Source organism: Oryctolagus cuniculus, chromosome 5 (genome assembly GCF_051225735.1).
Source record: "Oryctolagus cuniculus isolate XC-2025 breed Fujian yellow rabbit chromosome 5, ASM5122573v1, whole genome shotgun sequence".
NCBI lineage: Eukaryota > Metazoa > Chordata > Mammalia > Lagomorpha > Leporidae > Oryctolagus > Oryctolagus cuniculus.
The window spans coordinates 20,424,356-20,442,939 of NC_142871.1; the positions used below are offsets into that span (position 1 = coordinate 20,424,356).

Here is an 18,584-nt window from a genome sequence, read left to right on the forward strand (position 1 = left end):
TTTGTAATATGCATTTTTCACGAATTTTTAAAAAACTTTGCATGCACGGATTTCAAACATTTTTTCAATAAAATAAATTTTTTAGTTCTATTTTCTACCAGCTTTTTGTAGCACACTCATATACCCCACCACTTTTCCTTCCACTGTGGTAAGTCATCATTATGGCACCAAGAGACACAAAAGAGGGCCACACGATACGCATGTGTAACAATAACGCAAAAGCATCCAAGACTATTTGATGGATTTATTTGTATTTTGTATACAATGTGAGGAGAGCTGAATTCTCCTCTTAGTCCTGTTAGATCTCTGATTTCCCAAGCTGACCATAATGCTATAGTACCATAAACATTTATATCTTATCTATTTAAGCAACGCACAAACTCTGTAACAGTCATCAAAAGACAAAGACTACAAAAGAGGCCAAGACAGAATGGTTGGGAAATCCGTCACGTTTATTGAAGAGCAGACATGTTTGCAAACCTCATTGCTGCAACAGCATACATTACTTGGCTCATAAAGGTGTTCCAACTAGGTTTTCTTGGTGCTTTTTCACATAGTCCCTTAAAAAAAAAATAACTGGAAGGGAATAAAGTGTCAATTGCAATTACAACTACAAAACCAAACTTCAGGGTTCGTTAGAATCAATCTCTGCTGGGTTACTTGGACATACACACGTTGATTTTCAGGTGCAGCCTTCGGTACAAACAGAACCTTTCAATGAATAATGGCTTTGGTAACCCAAAGAGCATCTCAGAACACTGTCAAGTTCGGAGAACAGAGCAACAAATGCAATGAACAGTATTTCTCCCATTTGTCCCACTTAATACACCACTTTGCCCCAAGGTATTCAACACAGCATTACATTTTTTAAATAATAAGGGAAATTCATCTAATAAGAGCATAATACAGAATAGATCTATAAAAGACAGGTTCCATCTTAAACAATGTTTAAAAGTTGATTTATTTCCTTTTGGTTCATTGAAAGATTTTTTGCAGAATTGTCAAAAAAAAATACTGCCCACATCTTAATATTAAATTTAACTTCTTATATCTCTCTACAAAGGTGATCTCTTAACAACAATAAAAAGTAAAACTTAATTTCTAAAGATTTAAATAATTTCAAAGAAATATCTATGTTGATAAGTTATATTATTTTTTAATCTAATATTTTTCCCTTTCAGCCTTTTACAGAAATATCTAAAACACTGACTATTGATCATGAATTACAAAATTATTACATATTAATACAAAGCTGAAGAGTTTTTAAATAAAAAATTTGGCTACTATAAAATATCTAACATAGGAATACATAGTTAATGACTTCTGAGGCAGCTAGTAAAATTAGAAACTTCTATAAAAGAAAGCTTGATTTGCTTTGCTCTGCACAATTTATTTTGGTTAATAAAGCAGCTGTTTGTGAACCTAGATGGATTTATTCTGAACATAAGCTGTCAGCTGATCTAAGACATTCCTTATACTTGGCTCTTGGTCAGCACTGAAGAATTGGCAATTTAGGGTCAGACTGTCACTCATTTCTCTTCTATGTCCCTCAATACAATGTTCTACTCTTTATCTACCACTGACTTTGGAATTTGGAAATCTTTCACCTGCCTGAACACGGTATTTTGATATCTAATTCAATATGTGAAAAATGTTACAAATCAAACATCTGGCCAAGGATTTTATTTTCTCTAACCTGTCTTGGTGCTGGGTTTGATCACAATACTTAGGCCCCTAAAAGAGAAAAGTCCAGACATGCACATCTCAATTTTCAGGCAGGTGCCTCTTGGTTTCTCTTCACACAGAACAGCTTGCTGATCCACCGTCATCTGCTCTTTCTCGTGGCTGGATCCATCCCAGAAGCAACTACCAGGGGAGTGCCCACTGGCACTTCTACTTTGAAAGTCAGTCGTAAAATCACAGGAAAATGCATGTGGGTCACTCACTCACTCGCATCCCAAATTTATAAAGAGAGGCAAGGTAGCAGAATTCTTCATATTTCCCACGGTGACTATTTCCCAAGATCTGAAAAGGGGAGGCCTCTATGAATTTGCTCATTATTTTTTAAAAATCACATTCTTTTCACTCAATCAATAAACATTGGCTGAACTCCTCCTACTCCAAGTAGCCCTTTTTAAAACCTTCCTCAATAAAAGTGGTGGTCCCTCTGTATGGCTGTGAGGCAACAACAGCTTGGGTTTGCTAGTCAGCTTGAAATAAGGAAGCCAACTAAAAGTAAGGGAGACAGGCAGTCAGCATCCACCATGTGCCAGCCTTGGCCCAAGAACTCTGTGTGCTCAAGTGTTGAACTCTTAAGTCCCTTAAGAACTACAGCAGTGGCTGGCACCGTGGCTCACTAGGCTAATCCTCCACCTGCGGCGCCAGCACGCCGGGTTCTAGTTGGGGTGCCAGATTCTGTCCTGGTAGGCCTCTCAGTCCAGCTCTCTGCTGTGGCCCAGGAGTGCAGTGGAGGATGGCCCAAGTGCTTGGGCCCTGCACCCACATGGGAGACCAGGAGGAAGCAACTAGCTCCTGGCTTCAGATCAGCGTGGTGCGCCATTGTGGGGTGAACCAACGGAAGGAAGCCCTTTCTCTCTCTCTCTCTCACTGTCTAATTCTGCCTCTCCAAAAAAAAAAAAAAAAAAGAACTATAGGAGGTACTGTGCATACTTTCCCATTCTTAGAACAAGAGAAAAAGCAGCTTTGGTAAATTCCATAATTGTTACAGATTATTCCACAAACTACACCACGGCTTCTGTTCTCAACTGATATACCACAGGAGAACAAAGCAATGAGGGTAACCTAGAACTTGATCTGGGATCCCAAGAAGCCCAAAGAGAAAATTCAATGCTTGTTGTTGTTTCTTCACACCAAGATGTTGAAAACTTCTCTGAACTTAGAAAATGCTTAAGTCTTTTGTTGCTGTAAATTCAGGTTTTCCCAAGATCTTTGGTTCAGTTCCCACTCTGGTAAGGAAGGAGCACTTAAAATCATGCTTTTCCCGTGCCAAGAGATAGGTTATGGGAATGAACTCTTTCTTTATCCCCCAAATTCTGTGTTAACATGAACTGAAGAAAATGTTGCTGTGATCTTCCAAATTTCTCAATGTTAGGAAGTAAAAGTCTAATTAATCCCTCTTGATGTTCTAGAAAACACAAATCAAGATGATCCTCTAGTTTTGATAACATGCTAGTCCTTTAGTCAACTGCCTCTTCTTTTACATTCAAAGATTAAGGATATCACTAGTGTTCAGATAAGACGAAAAAAGTGAAAAATTACTCTTTTTTCAGAATAATTATCTCTAGATACTCAAAGTATAATTCCTTTCCCTTATATTCTGTCTCATATTTTATTGTGGTTTGATGCAATTAACAAGCTTCCTTCTATACTTCTTTGCCTATTTAAGCATTCTTCCTCTAGTTTTCAAAAAGAAGCCTTTACAATCCGTTGGCTACTCCATGTTTTAATTTGTGACTCTTAGCTCAGTTAGAGCACCGTTATTTCCAATTTCCAACAGCAGGTAAAAAGAAAAGATTTAAATTTGGCAAAATAATCTAAGTTAGATGTAAATTTTACAGAAAATAAAACCTGAAATGACAAGAGTCCCTATTTTGGTTGTAATAGATTACATCATAATGACCACAGTGAAAATAATAGATTTTCCAGAAATTGAGTCTTCTCTAGCAACAGTTCAACAAATGCATGCAAAGGTACATCTGTGAAATAAATCTGCCATAGATGCTGCAGCTGGAAATGAGGTCTTGAACAGGAAGCCATTTATTATCACAATAAATTATATCAGTAATCTATACAGACTCCCCTATCCCTTAAAAAAAATCCTAGCTTGGAAATTTTAAAGACTCTACTTCACTTGAAAAAAATGACAAAAGGTTAATTGGAGTATAATCCTTGTGAAATTGCAAGCAATGTACAAGTAGAAAGAACTTTTGTATGCTTTTAGAACTTCATTTCCTTGCATAATTTGTAAGAGTTAGACTGATTTCACTCAGCTCCTCAATTAATCTTTAAAAGTATTCACTCTTAAATTAGTATTGTGTTAACATTGCTGTGGGAGACTTCATGCCCTTATTCAATGCCTTTCTATTCCCAGGGACCAATATGCAGCAGGACAAAAGGAATGCAAATTCTCTTCCTTTGAGTTTCTTATTTTTGTTTGCATGATGCTAATGTTAACTTCCATCTCTTACATACTTCTAGGAGTAGAGGGAAGATTCTGAAATACAACAGGGCTCATGAGCTCAGCTGCCAGCTCCAGGAACTTGTTGCTTAATCAACTGCTCTTCCCTGGCCTCCATTCAACTAAGTTTTGGGTCCCATCAACATAGTTGCCTTTTTCTAGGCAGAAAATAAAACTACAGACACCCAAAGACAAGGACAATAAGATTCAGAAACACTCCAGATTCTCCTTAATTTCTCTCCCTCAGCAATCTACTCTCTCTTTTTGGCTGCAGGAAGACGAAGCTGCCCATGTCCACCGTGTGGTCCACCTCCCCTCCCACATTGACCTGGCATCAGAAGCCAGGTGAGAGAGATGGGGTGGGCTAAGGCACGGAGGCAGCTCAGGAGAGGCCCCGGCCTTGGCAGTCTCCAGAGAGGGAGGAAAAGACCTAAAGGATAACATGGGTCACTCTACCAAAATATACATCATCAGAGCAAGACGCTCCTAACCCTCAATCCCAGGCAGACAACATTTAAAAAGAAAAACCCGGAAGAAGTTTTCTTCCTTTGCCAATGTTCTTAATTCATTAATTTTATGATTGATCCAAATGTGAAATAACTATGTAAAGCACCTTAACGGAAGAATTCCCTCACCAAACTATACTATATAGAGTTATCTAAAGTATCTCAACTTAGAAAATATGTTTCCATATAAAATGAAATAACAGTGCATTAAAATATAGACTTAAAGCTACCGTCTTCCAGTTAAAAGCTAGTCTGGAAATGATATAATTACTAGTTAATGCCGGGAACCTACTTTTTTGTATAATACTTAAAATTAGCATTTACCTAAATGCCTTAGCCAACCTCATCTATTTTCATCACAAATTCATAGAATGAAGGGAGGGATCCAAGGGATGTATAAGATTATCGCACAATGGTGTATCTTCTTTAAAATGAACTCAGCACTTCTTTATGTGCGACACTTGGCTGCCTTATTTCTAGCTACTGTAAGTCAGTTACCCAGTTTCCTAAGTTGATTATTCCAGAATTTTTCCAAGCCAAAAGTTAAGCTGATGAGTATTTCCAGGGTCACCATCCATTTCCCTTTTGAAAGAAGGTTCTAAATGTGCCCTTTTCCAGTCTTCAGGCACCTCATCAGTCCTCCACGAGTGCTCAAAAATGATAGCTAGCGGTTCTGTGATGACTTCGGCCAATTCATTAAGTACTCTAGGATGCCGGCCATTGGGACCTGTGGATTTGAACATAGCTGGGTTATTCAAGGCCTCCTTTACCCATTCTTCCCCTAGACTTCATGGTGTCCTGCTCCTATGTTTTTCTGTCGCACTTGTCCCTTTCTGGCTACCATGCGGACTTGTGCAAAAACAGCTTTCAGAGTCTCTGCTTCTGACATATCAAGTTTCTCTTTCAAGCTAATAAATGAAGAATGTATTTTATTCTTCTCAAGTCAATTCTTCATTTTAAAAGATAGCTTTTTTCCATTTATGTTCCCTGTAAGGAAATCTTTCAAACAACTTAATGAAAGTACACCTTGTAATAGTCTGCATTCCTAAATCACATTACTCAATACTACACTTCAGCAGTCTCAGTAACAAAGCATCAGTCAACACATCGAGATGTTGTAAAGGCTGCGTACCTCATGCTCAAAGGGTGCAGAGCGATTCAACTTGTATCTGCAAGTGCTAATTCCAAATGCATCTTCCAAAATAAAAAAGATTGACAATCATCTTTAATCATTAGCATTTGCATGCATCAACAGTTAACTTTCTCACACAGGCATGTAAACAACATCTTCATAATGAGCAGGAAAGAGATAAATAAGGGTTTTTACAAAGCAGTGACCTAGCACAACTCATTTGTTGTGTGGTCATCAGCATCAGGGTTCTTGGACTTATAGTACACTAATTATCGCCAACCTCTGAGAGGTGTTGACAGGTTTAACCCCTTCGCTGTGACAATGATCCCTCTGCAATTGAAAGACAGCAACAGATTACAGATTACACCCATCTGTCACGGCTCTGCTGTGTGCTGAGATCCCCTGACAGATGCAGGATGACAAAGGAGAGGAAGCAAAGGAGAGTGCGAAGGAAGAATCCCTGCGTCTTCCCCGAACTTTCACGCTACTTGGAATCCATTCAGAAAGCTCAGCCAACTGTTCCTCTTACTTTGTTTTTCTAGTCTTTATCTCTTCAATCTTAGCCCCAGATCTATCCCTTGAAGCTTTCTAAGTGCCACAAAGAAAAAAAAATTTCATATTGCAGCCAACATTAAGTTCTTTTAGAAAACAATTCTGCATATTTCTCTAAGGTACAACAACCGGTTTTAGTACGTGCCATTTCCACCCTTGCTCCAAAAGCCACCTGCTGATGGCAATATGTTAACTAAGATGTTATTATTAATTAGTTTGGGTGACAGCATCAGGCAGTCACATCTAAATGGATAGCAAGTATTACTATTCTTGCTCAGGAAGTCTTTCTCTCCACAGAAGCAAGCTATTTTCTGGTCTCTCTTTTTAAACTTTTTGCTATAATGCTCTTATTAATAATCAATATATTTAAATAATCACTCCTAATAAACCCATATCTGAACCAATGCCTCTATTAAAATCACCTCCTGTCATGTATGAACTGTAAAAAAGTAATGTTCAATGAATTTTTTTTTTTGACAGGCAGAGTGGACAGTGAGAGAGAGAGACAGAGAGAAAGGTCTTCTTTTTCTGTTGGTTCACCCCACAATGGCCGCTGCAGCCAGCATGCTGCAGCCAGCACACCGCGCTGATCTGAAGCCAGGAGCCAGGTGCTTCTCCTGGTCTCCCATGAGGGTGCAGGGCCCAAGCACTTGGGCCATCCTCCACTGCACTCCTGGGCCACAGCAGAGAGCTGGACTGAAAGAGGGGCAACCAGGACCGGACTGGCGCCCCAACTGGGACTAGAACCTGGTGTGCAGGCGCCACAGGCGGAGGATTAGCCTATTGAGCCATGGCCCCAGCCCGCTCAATGAATCTTGATGAATCAATTTAATTTTGGTTGGGGGGAGGAGGGTTGTGTGTGAGAGGAAGTTCTCTGTAAGTCACCTGAAAACAAAGAGGGCAAAACGTTTGGGTTTTTAATGCTCTAAAATTATATTTCCTATAGTAGGCAAGATTACTAGCTATTTGCAGGAGGAAGAGCCTTGTATCCCAGCTTTAGGGTCACTAGGACACCGGAAGACTAAGGCAAGGAAAGGAAGGAGCCACAGGAGAGGCAGCTGCATCTCCAGGACATTCTCATTACAAGAAAGATTCTCCAGCTTGCCCTGCACCATGCAAGAGCTCTGCTTGAAGTCAGGAAGAGCCTCACCCACTGACCAAGGTCACTGCACGCTAGGAACACATACAAACAAAGATGCCCTAAAACAGGTCATCGTCTAACGTCTACTGTGATAGCCCTCGCCATACCACACTCCTCTGAAGGCGTGCACCATGAAGTCAATTCACAAATCTAGCGTCTAGCCAACAGCTCCTGTAACCTCTCCTGCCTGTGGCTCCACAAAAACAAATCCCACCCCCCGAAACAAGCTCAGCTTTGCAGTTTGCTATCTTTCATGCTTTAAGGGAGAGGCTGGGAGGCAGACAAGCAAGATTTCCACAGCAGGGTCACAGAGAGTTTCAAGATGCGAGCGCAGCACAGGGCACAGGAACTAAGTGAGCACATGTTGCTTCGGGATCACTGGGCATGCTCTCATCTCCCTGTTCCCAACACTCCTTCGTGCTCAGTGGGTGATCTGCATTGTGACACCCAGAGCCTTGTCCTGATAGAGCCCACTCTTCAAGTGCAATAGAAATGAACAGGTTTTGAACATTCTGACAAGCTGCAAGAGGATAACTGCTGAACACAACCTGTATAGACAACAAACACTGCACAGAGCGGCTCCTCCACCACACATCTTTCATATCTCATTTCCCCACTAAATCATCTGGCCTCCTCCCACCACAGAAAAGAGCTTTCCTCACTGCACCCAGGACAAATAACAGCCTGCTCACGTGTGGTCACGGTCTCCTTCCTCAGTTCTAGTACTCGGCTGACTTAATAATCAGGAAAGCAATTGCCTCAGATCTGGTCGTTTCTGAAAACATCATGAAAGCCAACGTCAAGAAGAATAAATGCCAAGTTATCTTTTTGGTTCTTTTTTTAATAGAAAACATTTATTTAATAAATATAAATTTTGAAAGTACAACTTCTGGATTATAGCAATTCTTCCCCCAGAACCACCCTCCCACCCTCAAATCATCCCATCTACTACCCCCTTTCCCATCCCATTCTTCATTAAGATTCATTTTTAATTATCTTTACATACAGAAGATCAACTCTACACTAAGTAAAGATTTCAACAGTTTGTACCCACACAGACACACAAAGTATAAAGTACTGTATGAAGACTAGTTTTACTGTTAATTCTCATACTACAACTCATTAAAGACAGAGGTCCTACATGGGGAGCAAGTGCACAGTGACTCCTGTTGTTGATTTAACAATTGACACTCTTATTTATGACGTCAGTAATCACCCAAGACTCTTGTCATGAGCTGACAAGGCTATGGAAGCCTCTTGAGACCACAAACTCTGACCTTATTTAGATAAAGCCATAGTCAAAGTGGAAGTTCCCTCCTTCCTTCAGAGAAAGGTACCTCCTTTTTTGATGGCCCCTCTTTCCACTGGGATCTTACTCACAGAGATCGTTCATTTAGGTCATTTTTTACCACACTATCTTAGCTTTCTATGCCTGAGATACTCTCATGGGCTTTTTAACCAGATCTGAATGCCTTAAGGGCTGATTCTGAGGCCAGAGTGCAGTTTAGGGCATTTGTCATTCTATGAGTCTGCTGTGTATCCTGCTTCCCATGTTGGGTCATTCTCTCCCTTTTAATTCTATCAATTATTATTAGTAGACACTGGTCTGATTTATGTGATCCCTTTGACTCTTAATTTTATCTTTATGATCAGTTATGAACTTAAACTGATCATTTTAACTAGTAAGATAGCATTGGTACCTGCCAACTAAATGGGATTTGGAGTCCCATGGCAAGTTTTGAGAGTTACCCTTAGGGGTAAGACCAAAGGAGCATGTGCTGAACTGTATATCTCCTCCTTCTCTTATTTTTAACAAGGACCAATTTTCAATTAGATTTAAACACCTAAGAATAATTCTGTGTTAAGTAAAGGGTCAACCAATGTTATGAAGTAGAAAAATAAAATACTGAAAAGAATAAAATAGTAAGCTGTTCCTCAACAGTCAGGACAAGGGCTGATCAAGTCATAGCTTCTCATAGTGTCAGTTTCACTTCTATAGCTTTACTTTTACATGCTCAGTTGGTTGTCACTGATCAGGGAGAACATGATATTTGTCCCTCTGGGACTGGCTTATTTCACACAGCATGATGTTTTCTAGATTCCTGCATTTTGTTGCAAATGAACGGATTTCATTTTTTACCATTGTATAGTATTCCATAGAGTACATATCCCATAATTTTTTTTATCCAGTCTTCTGTTGATGGGCATTTGGGTTGATTCCAGGTCTTAGCTATTGTGAATTGAGCTGCAATAAACATTAATGTGCAGACAGCTTTTTTGTTTGCCAATTTCATTTCCTTTGGGTAAATTCCAAGGATGGGATGGCTGGGTTGTATGGTAGGGTTATATTCAGGCTTCTGAGGTATCTCCAGACTGTCTTCTATAGTTTCTTAACCAGTTTGTATTCCCACCAAAAGTGGATTAGTGAACCTTTTCCCCAAATCCTCGCCAGCATCTGTTGTTTGTTGATTTCTCTATGTAAGCCATTCTAACTGGGGTGAGATGAAACCTCGTGTGGTTTTGATTTGCATTTCCCTGATGGCTAGTGATCCTGAACATTTTTTTCATGTGTCTGTTGGTCATTTGGATTTCCTCTTCTGAAAAATGTCTATTGAGGTCCTTGGCCCATCTCTTCAGTGGGTTGTTTGTTTTGTTGTTGTGGAGTTTCTTTATCTTTTTGTAGATTCTGGTTATTAATCCTTTATCAGTTGCATAATTTGCAAATATTTTCTCCCATTCTGTCAGTTGCCTCTTCACTTTCCTATTTCTTTTGCATTACAGAAACTTCTCAATTTGATGTAATCCCAAATGTTAATTTTGGCTTTGACTACCTGTGCCTCTGTGGTCTTTTCAAAGAAATCTTTGCCTGTGCCAATATCTTGCAGGGTTTCTCTGATATTCTCTAATAATTTGATGGTGTTGGGTCGTAGGTTTATATCTTTAATCCATGTTGAATAGATTTTTGTGAAAGGTGTAAGGTAGGGGTCTTGTTTCATGTTTCTGCATGTGGAAATCCAGTTTTCCCAGCACCATTTGTTGAATAGACTGTCCTTGCTCCAGGAATTGGTTTTAGGTCTTTGATCAAATATGTTGGCTGCAGATATCTGGATTGATTTCTGGTGTTTCTATTCTGTTCCATTGGTCCAACCATCTGGTTCTGTACCAGTACCATGCTGTTTTGATTACAACTGCCCTGTAGTATGTCTTGAAATCTGGTATTTTCGTGCCTCTGGCTCTGTTTTTGTTGTATAAGATTGCTTTAGCTATTTGAGTTCTCCTGTGCCTCCATATAAATTTCAGCATCATTTTTTCCAGATCTGAGAAGAATGTCTTTTGTATTTTGAAAGATATCTCATTGAATCTATAAATTTCTTTTGAAGAATGGACACTTTGATGATATTGATTCTTCCAATCCATGAGCATGGAAGATTTTTCCATTTTTGGTATCTTCTTCTATTTGTTTCTTTAAAGTTTTATAATTCTCATCATAGAGATCTTTGACATTCTTGGTTATTTGGTTCTTAATATTTCCTAATTTTTGGTATAATTAAAGACATGATTTCCATTAAAAAAAAGAAAAAAATGAGTACCAAGAGTTTGTTGTGTACCACACTCATCTTTCTATTCCTAGGAAGCTAATCCTACATGGGTTAGACAGCAGTTGTTTGAGTCTTCCCACTACTAGGTGTGGTGACCACTGTCAATCAGAGAATTCTCACATCAGGGCCACCCAAACCTATTTATTGGACTGAACTGTGACTTTTTTTTAATTTATTATATTCACTTGAAAGACAGAGTTACAGGGAGAGGTAGTCAGAGAGAGAGATAGAAGTCTTCCATCTGCAGGTTCACACCCCCCCACCCCAATGACTGCAATGGCCAGAGCTGAGCTGACCCGTGGCAAGGAGTCAGGAGCTTCTTTTGGGTCTCCCACATGGGTGCAGGGGCCCAAGGACTTGGGCCATCTTCTACTGCTTTCACAGGCCATAGCAGAGAGCTGGATCTGAAGTGGAACAGCCAGGAATCGGACTGGTGCCCATATGGGATGCTGGCCCTGCAGGCCGGGGCTTTAACCCTCTGTGCCACAGTGCCGGCCCCTGAACTGTGACTTTCTCAGTTTCATTTATTCTAGGCTTTCATGGGGTTGAGGGATTTGGCATTCAAAGATATCTGGTGATTCTCCCAAACTGGAATGTCTAGAATTTGCATCTGGGAAAGTGGAAGGTACAGAAAAGATTACTCAGTGAATAAAGACACTGTTGTCCTGTGGTTAAAAATGAAGATTTATGAGATTAAAATGTTTTGCTCAGTTGATTACTCTGTTTAACTGATTTTAAGCCTGTTACTCTTTTTAGCTTGTGAGTTTTTCCTTAATTAAAGGTAATCAGTGATAAATAGAGTGACATATAGGCTAAACCATTACAAGTTATTTCTCTATTGTGATCTTATTCTAAAGAACATGGCTCAATTGCTCTTGTAGAGCCCATGGATATAAACTCTCCATATTTGGTTGTACAAATTAAAAAAATACACCTTGTAACCACACATGAATAGTCTGTGCCATGTTCATGCCATTTGAGGGATTACTGTATCACAGGGAAAAAAAAAAAAAAAAAAAAAAAAGGATCATGGTGATGGTACAAATGTTGCTACGAATGTTACCTTCTCTATTCCTGGGTGACATAAGGATCCTGAAGCTGTATCTTTGGGTAGTTGGTAACAAAACACAAGGTTTCCTTTGATCTCAAGCCAAGTTTGCCAAAATTTACCTGTGGTCAACGGCTATTATTTCCGGATCAATGAAGGTGGGGATTTGCCTAGAGAGAGGCAAGTCCAGCACAGCCTCATTTTTCACCATAAACTTCTCCAAAGGCCAAAATCACATTTTACATTTCACTCTATCTCTTACAGGCAATTATATTTAACATCAGTTGCTGCTATTGTGTATTGCTATTTTCACATACAATTTCTCACTACACTGCTTCCCTTAGAAATTTTTCTTAAAGAAAAGCCTGGGCCAGGCTTCTAAAGCCAGGAGCTTCATCAGGGTCATCCACATAGGTAGCAGGGGCCCTAGCACTCAGGCCATCCTTCGCCTCTTTCCCAGACACATTAGCAGGGAGCTGGATCAGAAGTGGAGCAGCTGGGACTTCAACCAGTTCCCATATGGAATGTCAGCACTACAGGTGGTAGCTTAACCTGATACACCACAACACCAGCCCCTTTCCTGGAAGATTTTAGTCTAAAAAGCCAAATGGAAGTATATGTTCCTTCACCTATGCAATAGAGAAAAACTGTTGCTATAGCAAAGCCACTCAGGGTCCCCTGTCAGGCTTCTATACCAAGAAAGGCCCAGGCTGGTGCCCAGGTTCCAATAGGCTGGAGACCACAATGTGATACTATACAAATCGCGGGCACTTAATTGAATTGCCTTGAGCAATTCAAAAGTCTTTGATGCATTTCTGCTTCAAGACCCTAAAACTTCAAAAGCACCTGGCATTTTTCAAAAATTTTTTTTTCAGGTTTTTAGCTCCATTCCAGGGCATGATGCAGCTGATATGGGACCATCAGGAAGATAGGATCAGGCTCATGAGCTGGAGGCCACCCACCCCACACCCCCTACATGATCTCACCTGTATCTACCCACCTGTCAATCAGAGTTTGTAACCACCCCCTTTGGGAAGTGGATAAGAGGCTGGAGTGTGGTGAGCCACCCCGATTTGCCTCACCATTGGCCACAGCCACTCTCCTGCCTGCATGCCCTCTCTCGCTTGCAGCCTCTGGCCTACTCCTTAGAAAAGGCTGGTATGGAACTCCCCATTTACCCTTCTTAAGCCCCTCTCCCTTAATAAAACCCTCACATTCCTGCGTATTTCTCACACTTCCCAAATAAATCCTGATCTACCATGTTGCCTGTCTCATTTGTGCCTGAGCTTAGAATTCTTCTCTAAGCTAAAGGCAAAAATCTGAAATATTGAAGTTTGGTTTATATTCTCCAATACCCCAATCACCAGCCACCCTGAAATGGCCCAAACCCTATGGCAAAAGCATCACCTGCACAGACAAGCCAAGTGGAGTCTAAATGTCACCTTTAACTTGACTTGAACATTAAGATCTTCACCCCAGGAGGAGCCTGGGTCTCACTGGCCTGACAGTCATGTATGTAAGAGCATGTTTCCAGGTTGGCTGCACCTGTTTGAGCTCATGTCTGCCCCTACAAGTAAGGACAAAACATCCCCTTCTGAGTGTTTTCCCGCAACAAAAGTAAAAGGTACCTGGCTCTTCCTGGCTTGGGGCACCATGGCTTTCGAAATGATTCCTCTGTGATCTCTTCACTTGCTGCACATAAAAAGTGCTTTGTGTGACAACTATTTCCAGGAATGAATTTGATTTCCACTCACCAAGCAGTGCAGGCACTTTGGATAGTGTACACCCTGAAGTGCTCCTATTCTGAAGAGGAGCCTCAGAGGGTGGACTTGCTGGGATTCTATAATCTAGAAAAACATTGAGCTTACTCCAGAATGTATTACATAACAATCTGCATATATTTTCTTCTTTTGACTTTACAAATACCCAAATATCATTCAATTATAAACTGGTCTGCTTAACTACCCAGTCTTCATTGGTGGTATGTTGCTGGTAGGTGCCGATTTAGTGTTATAGTTCCTGGGACAAATTAAGTGGATTATAATAAACTGCTTCTCACTGCAGCCTCTGCAGGCTCATGGGTTCCACTCTTCATCCAGGGCCCATCCGCAGCTTTTCAGCAATGCAAAATACACTGGAGAGGCTGGCTGGAAATTTTCTACCCACTTATTATTCAGAAAACTCTCAGGAACAAATGCAGAGGTTAAAAACAAAGGCATCTTTGTTTATGCTATCCTCAGGGCATTAACTGATTTTATAACTTTTCTAACTGAATGGCTATGCAAATTCCCAACTTTGTTAAAAGCCCTTTATATTTATCAGTGAGCATTAGGTCTAAGCTCCTCCCCACCCAGAAGGACCGCCCACAGGGCTGGAGTCTGCAAGTGTTCCAGGAGACACCCCAGCTGCAGAAGCCAGGACCCTCTCATTGCCTGGAATCGCAGCCTTGTCTTTATCTCCATCAGAAAGAAATGGTCAGGAATTTCACTGCTAGGAATTTTGTCTTCTACTTTCAATAATTTTATAATAACTCACAGCTGGTGACAAGAAGCCAGAGCTAGGTCAGCCCTCTTTGAAGAAGCTTCACAGATAAGGCAATCAAAGGGCAGCTGGGGCGGGAGGAAGCAGTTTAAGAACAAAAGGGGAGATTGGGAATATTTACAGATTGAGTGCAATGATTCCATGCAGACAGACTAAATGCAAAAAACGAAAGGGCTAATTAGGGACTGTAATTATGGCTGGGGTCAGGAGCTGATATCCAGGGAAAGGACAAGCCTTAAGAGGGAGAGGAACAATTCCTCATCCAAAACAGAGGGACAGGGGACCAGACACGCCGAGATGCCAGCACATTTGGCAGGGTTTGGAGTGGGGGAGTAGGAGGGAACGGGTGTGTGATGCAGCCCTCTTCTCAGGGGTGATGGAGCCAAGGCCAGCTGCAGGGCAGGCCGTAGGCCGGGCAAAGATAGAGTCGCAAGGAGAAGGCGAAAATCTATCATAGCCACCAGGAGAACTGTGAAGAGAAAGGGGCTGCTGGATGCAGGAGGGAAGGTTTACATCCAACACGGGAATGACAGTACTATGGGCTTTTGGCATTTGCCTCCATGTATGCTTCAAGGTCTCCAAATACGACCCAAAATGTGATCAAGCCCCAGGCCTATAAATGCACCACGCAAGTCCAGAACAGAAATAACCGTCAATGCTAGAGTGTGCTCAATAGCAGTGTCTTCAGCTCTTCAAAACACTCTGCGTGAGTCTCCACATGACTCGTGTCTGTCTCTAACAAAGCTCCTGGACTGCACCCACCCCCAGGATTCTCATTCTCCATTCATTCATTCATTCATTCATTCTCTCTACCCTGCTCATCTGACTGACTCACAGTCAAATCACCCATCACACACAAATATATGCATATATATATATTAGAATGTACTATATTAAGCAGAGAGTTTTTTTATTCATAAAGGTTTTTTTATTTGAAAGTCAGAGTTACACAGAGAGAGGAGAGGCAGAGAGAGAGAGAGAGGTCTTCCATCCACTGGTTCCCTCCCCAGTTGGCTGCAACAGCTGGAGCTGTGTCTATCCAAACCAGGAGCTGGAGCTTCTTCTGGGTCTCCCACACAGGTGTAGGGGCCCAAGGACTTGGGCCATCTTCCATTGCTTTCCCAGAACACAGCAGAGCTAGACTGGAAGTGGAGCAGCCAGGACTCGAACCAGTGCCCATATGGGATGCCAGCAATACAGGCGGCAGCTTTTCCCATGATGCCACAGAGCCGGCCCCCCATCATTAGATATCAATGGTCACTGAAGTCCCCATTAACATTAATCTACTAATTTTTATTTCAATCATCAGCATATAATCGCCATGAATAATGAGTGTACTTTTGATTACCTGCCTGCCCTGGCCACAACAGTGAACTACTGCGAATACGTACAGGGTGAACCTGCTCTGTGCTACATGCCAACATTTACAGCATCTCCTTTACGACTCACCACCAGCCAACAGGGCGACCATCCTGGACCCTACTTAATAAACCAAGACTTGGAAGCTCTGAGGCATAGGCAATCTGCTCCTCGTAGCAGAGTGGTTTTGCCCAACAGCACAGCCCAAGCTTGTGAGCACACCAAAGTGGTTTTTGATTGCGAGTCTGTAGCAGTTGAACCGTGTTCCCCCAAGTTCACATCCACCTAAGCCTCAGAGGGTGAACTTCTCTGGGAACAGGGTCCATGCTTCAAAGTCTCCAAATACTACCCTGTAATTAGTTAAGAATCTCAAGATGAAATCATCTTTGATTTAGATTGAGCCCTAAATCCTATCACTAGTGAATCCTCAGAAGAGAAGACACAAAAGCAGCCAAGTGCAGACAGAACAGAGCCACATCCAGGAATGCCAGCAGCCACCTGAAGTAGCAGAGGCAAGGCAAGATTCTGCCCTAAAGCCTGTGGAGGGAGGGTGGCCCAGCTGACACCAGACCTGCAGAGAGAATAGGTTTCCCTTGTTTGAAGCTACCCAGTTTATGGGGTTTTGTTACAGCAGCTGTAGAAAATTAACATAGAGCTATTTCACAGAAACACTCAAATGCCCTTAGGAATATTTTCAACTGCTTCATTGTTTTTGGTGGTACAGGCAACTGTGACTTTACACAAAAGATATTTTATTTTTACTCAAAATAGGAAAAGTGCATAATGCTTATTTTGATATATTTAATGTGATTCATAATATATAATAAAAATACTACAATAAGTGATGCAAATAGTTCAAATCATGTAAGAAAATGATTTAAGAAAATACATTAAAAACTATACAGCACTATATTTATATGTGGGCTCCATGTATGCTAAAATGCAAACTAAGATTGAATTACTTGTTCCAGCACCAAAAATAAAAACAATCAACATATAGAAATATTGGCTCAACTAGTTGGACCCATGAAAAAACCTGACTGAGTTCCCAGCCCCCAACTTTGGTGCCCTACTCCCCAGCCATTGTAGGCATTTGGGGAGTGGACCTGCAGCAGATGGGAGTTTTCTCTCTACATCCCTCTCTCTGCATCTCAATTAAAAACAAAGAAACAAACAAAATCCCACTGGTTTGTCACTTACTGGAACATTTATGATTTGATTTAAGTTGCAAGACAAGAAAGTTTCAGTAGCAATTTCCAAGCATTTCTCTTCAAAGAATATATAGCTGTGCATATAAAAATTGAATATGATTGTCACTATTTTTTCTGTTTTGATATCAGCTTTTAAAGAATGAGTTTGACCGGTGATATAAACACATTTGAGTTCTATGAGGTTTTCATTCTGAATCGGGAAATATTTAAATAATTGTCACTGATATGCTAAAAGATACATAAGGAAGCATTCACTATTCCCAACCTGGAAAACCTCTGGACTCTTCTGACAGTTCAGAAACCTCCAGCTGGAAAACACTGGAACCTTCTACACTAGCACTGTGGTTCTGGGAGCCATCTGCATCCTTAGAAAACACTGAGGAGTCCAACAAACCCTGTTTATATAAGTTATAATATCAACATTTACTGTCTCTGAAGTTGTAACTTGTAAATATTTAAAATATTTATTTTAAAACATTAGTAAATGCTTTCCATGCTGGCATAACATTTTATGAAGAATATGTCTCCTTCAAAATAAAAAAAGAGTGGAGTAGTTTTTTATTTTTTTCCCCTTTCTTTAAGTCTGGCCTGGTAGATAACTAGGTGCTCTTATCTCTTACCTTCAATCTGTGGCAATACTTTTTTTCAGAGTATATGAAGAAAATCTGGCCTATACAGCTGTGTCACTGGCTAAGGGAGGAGTATTTGAAAAGTCTTTGGATGGACGATTGGAGATACTTTTTGCTATCATGCCAAAATGACAGCAGGTAGTTTCCAAAGTTCACCTCACGTGAAATCTGAAACTGCATTAATGAACTATTTAGTCCATTAAAATCACTGGTCTATACTTTCAATGGATTTTTTTCTTATATACGATTTTTATAACTTCATGCATTGGTCATTTGGAAAATGTAGATTTCTGAGTTATATCGATCTTTCAAATGTTGATATATATCATTACCCAATGTCTGAAAGTCATATTTGTTAATATTATCACCCATATTAAAAAAAATCTTCAAATACTAGAAAACCATCAATTTACTGTGGCAGATATAAGTTCACTAAAATTCTAATTTTGACTTGCACAAATTCTATCACAAACAACAAATATTGTCAATTCTCTTTCTGGAGATGTTAGGTTCACTTTATTTTTTATTTATTTATTTTTAAAAATGGTAGAGACATTTCTTTTCTTTTTTTTTGAATTTATTTATTTATTTATTTATTTGAAAGGCAGAGTTAAAGAGGCAGAGAGAAAGTGGTCTTCCATCCTCTGTTTTACTCCCTAGATGGCTGC

At 40.4% G+C, this 18,584-nt stretch overlaps 1 protein-coding gene across 3 annotated transcripts in view; it reads right to left on the reverse strand.

Moving 5' to 3' along the window:
* Positions 1–434: 434 nt before the first annotated feature.
* Positions 435–18,584, reverse strand: part of SAMD5 (sterile alpha motif domain containing 5) — a 60,756-nt gene continuing 42,606 nt past the window's right edge. The window contains exons 2-3 of one of the 3 annotated variants that reach the window (XR_016233638.1): positions 5,029–5,431; positions 435–2,025 (exon numbers count right to left, since the gene is read on the reverse strand). Coding sequence is in view for 2 of the 3 variants with exons in the window: in XM_070073465.2 (XP_069929566.2) it covers positions 5,369–5,431 (63 nt within the window). In the remaining variant the exon portion in view is untranslated. Of the gene's footprint in view, positions 5,432–5,836; positions 5,899–18,584 lie in introns of all 3 variants that reach the window. The other 2 variants (XM_070073467.2, XM_070073465.2) reach the window with 2 other exon arrangements.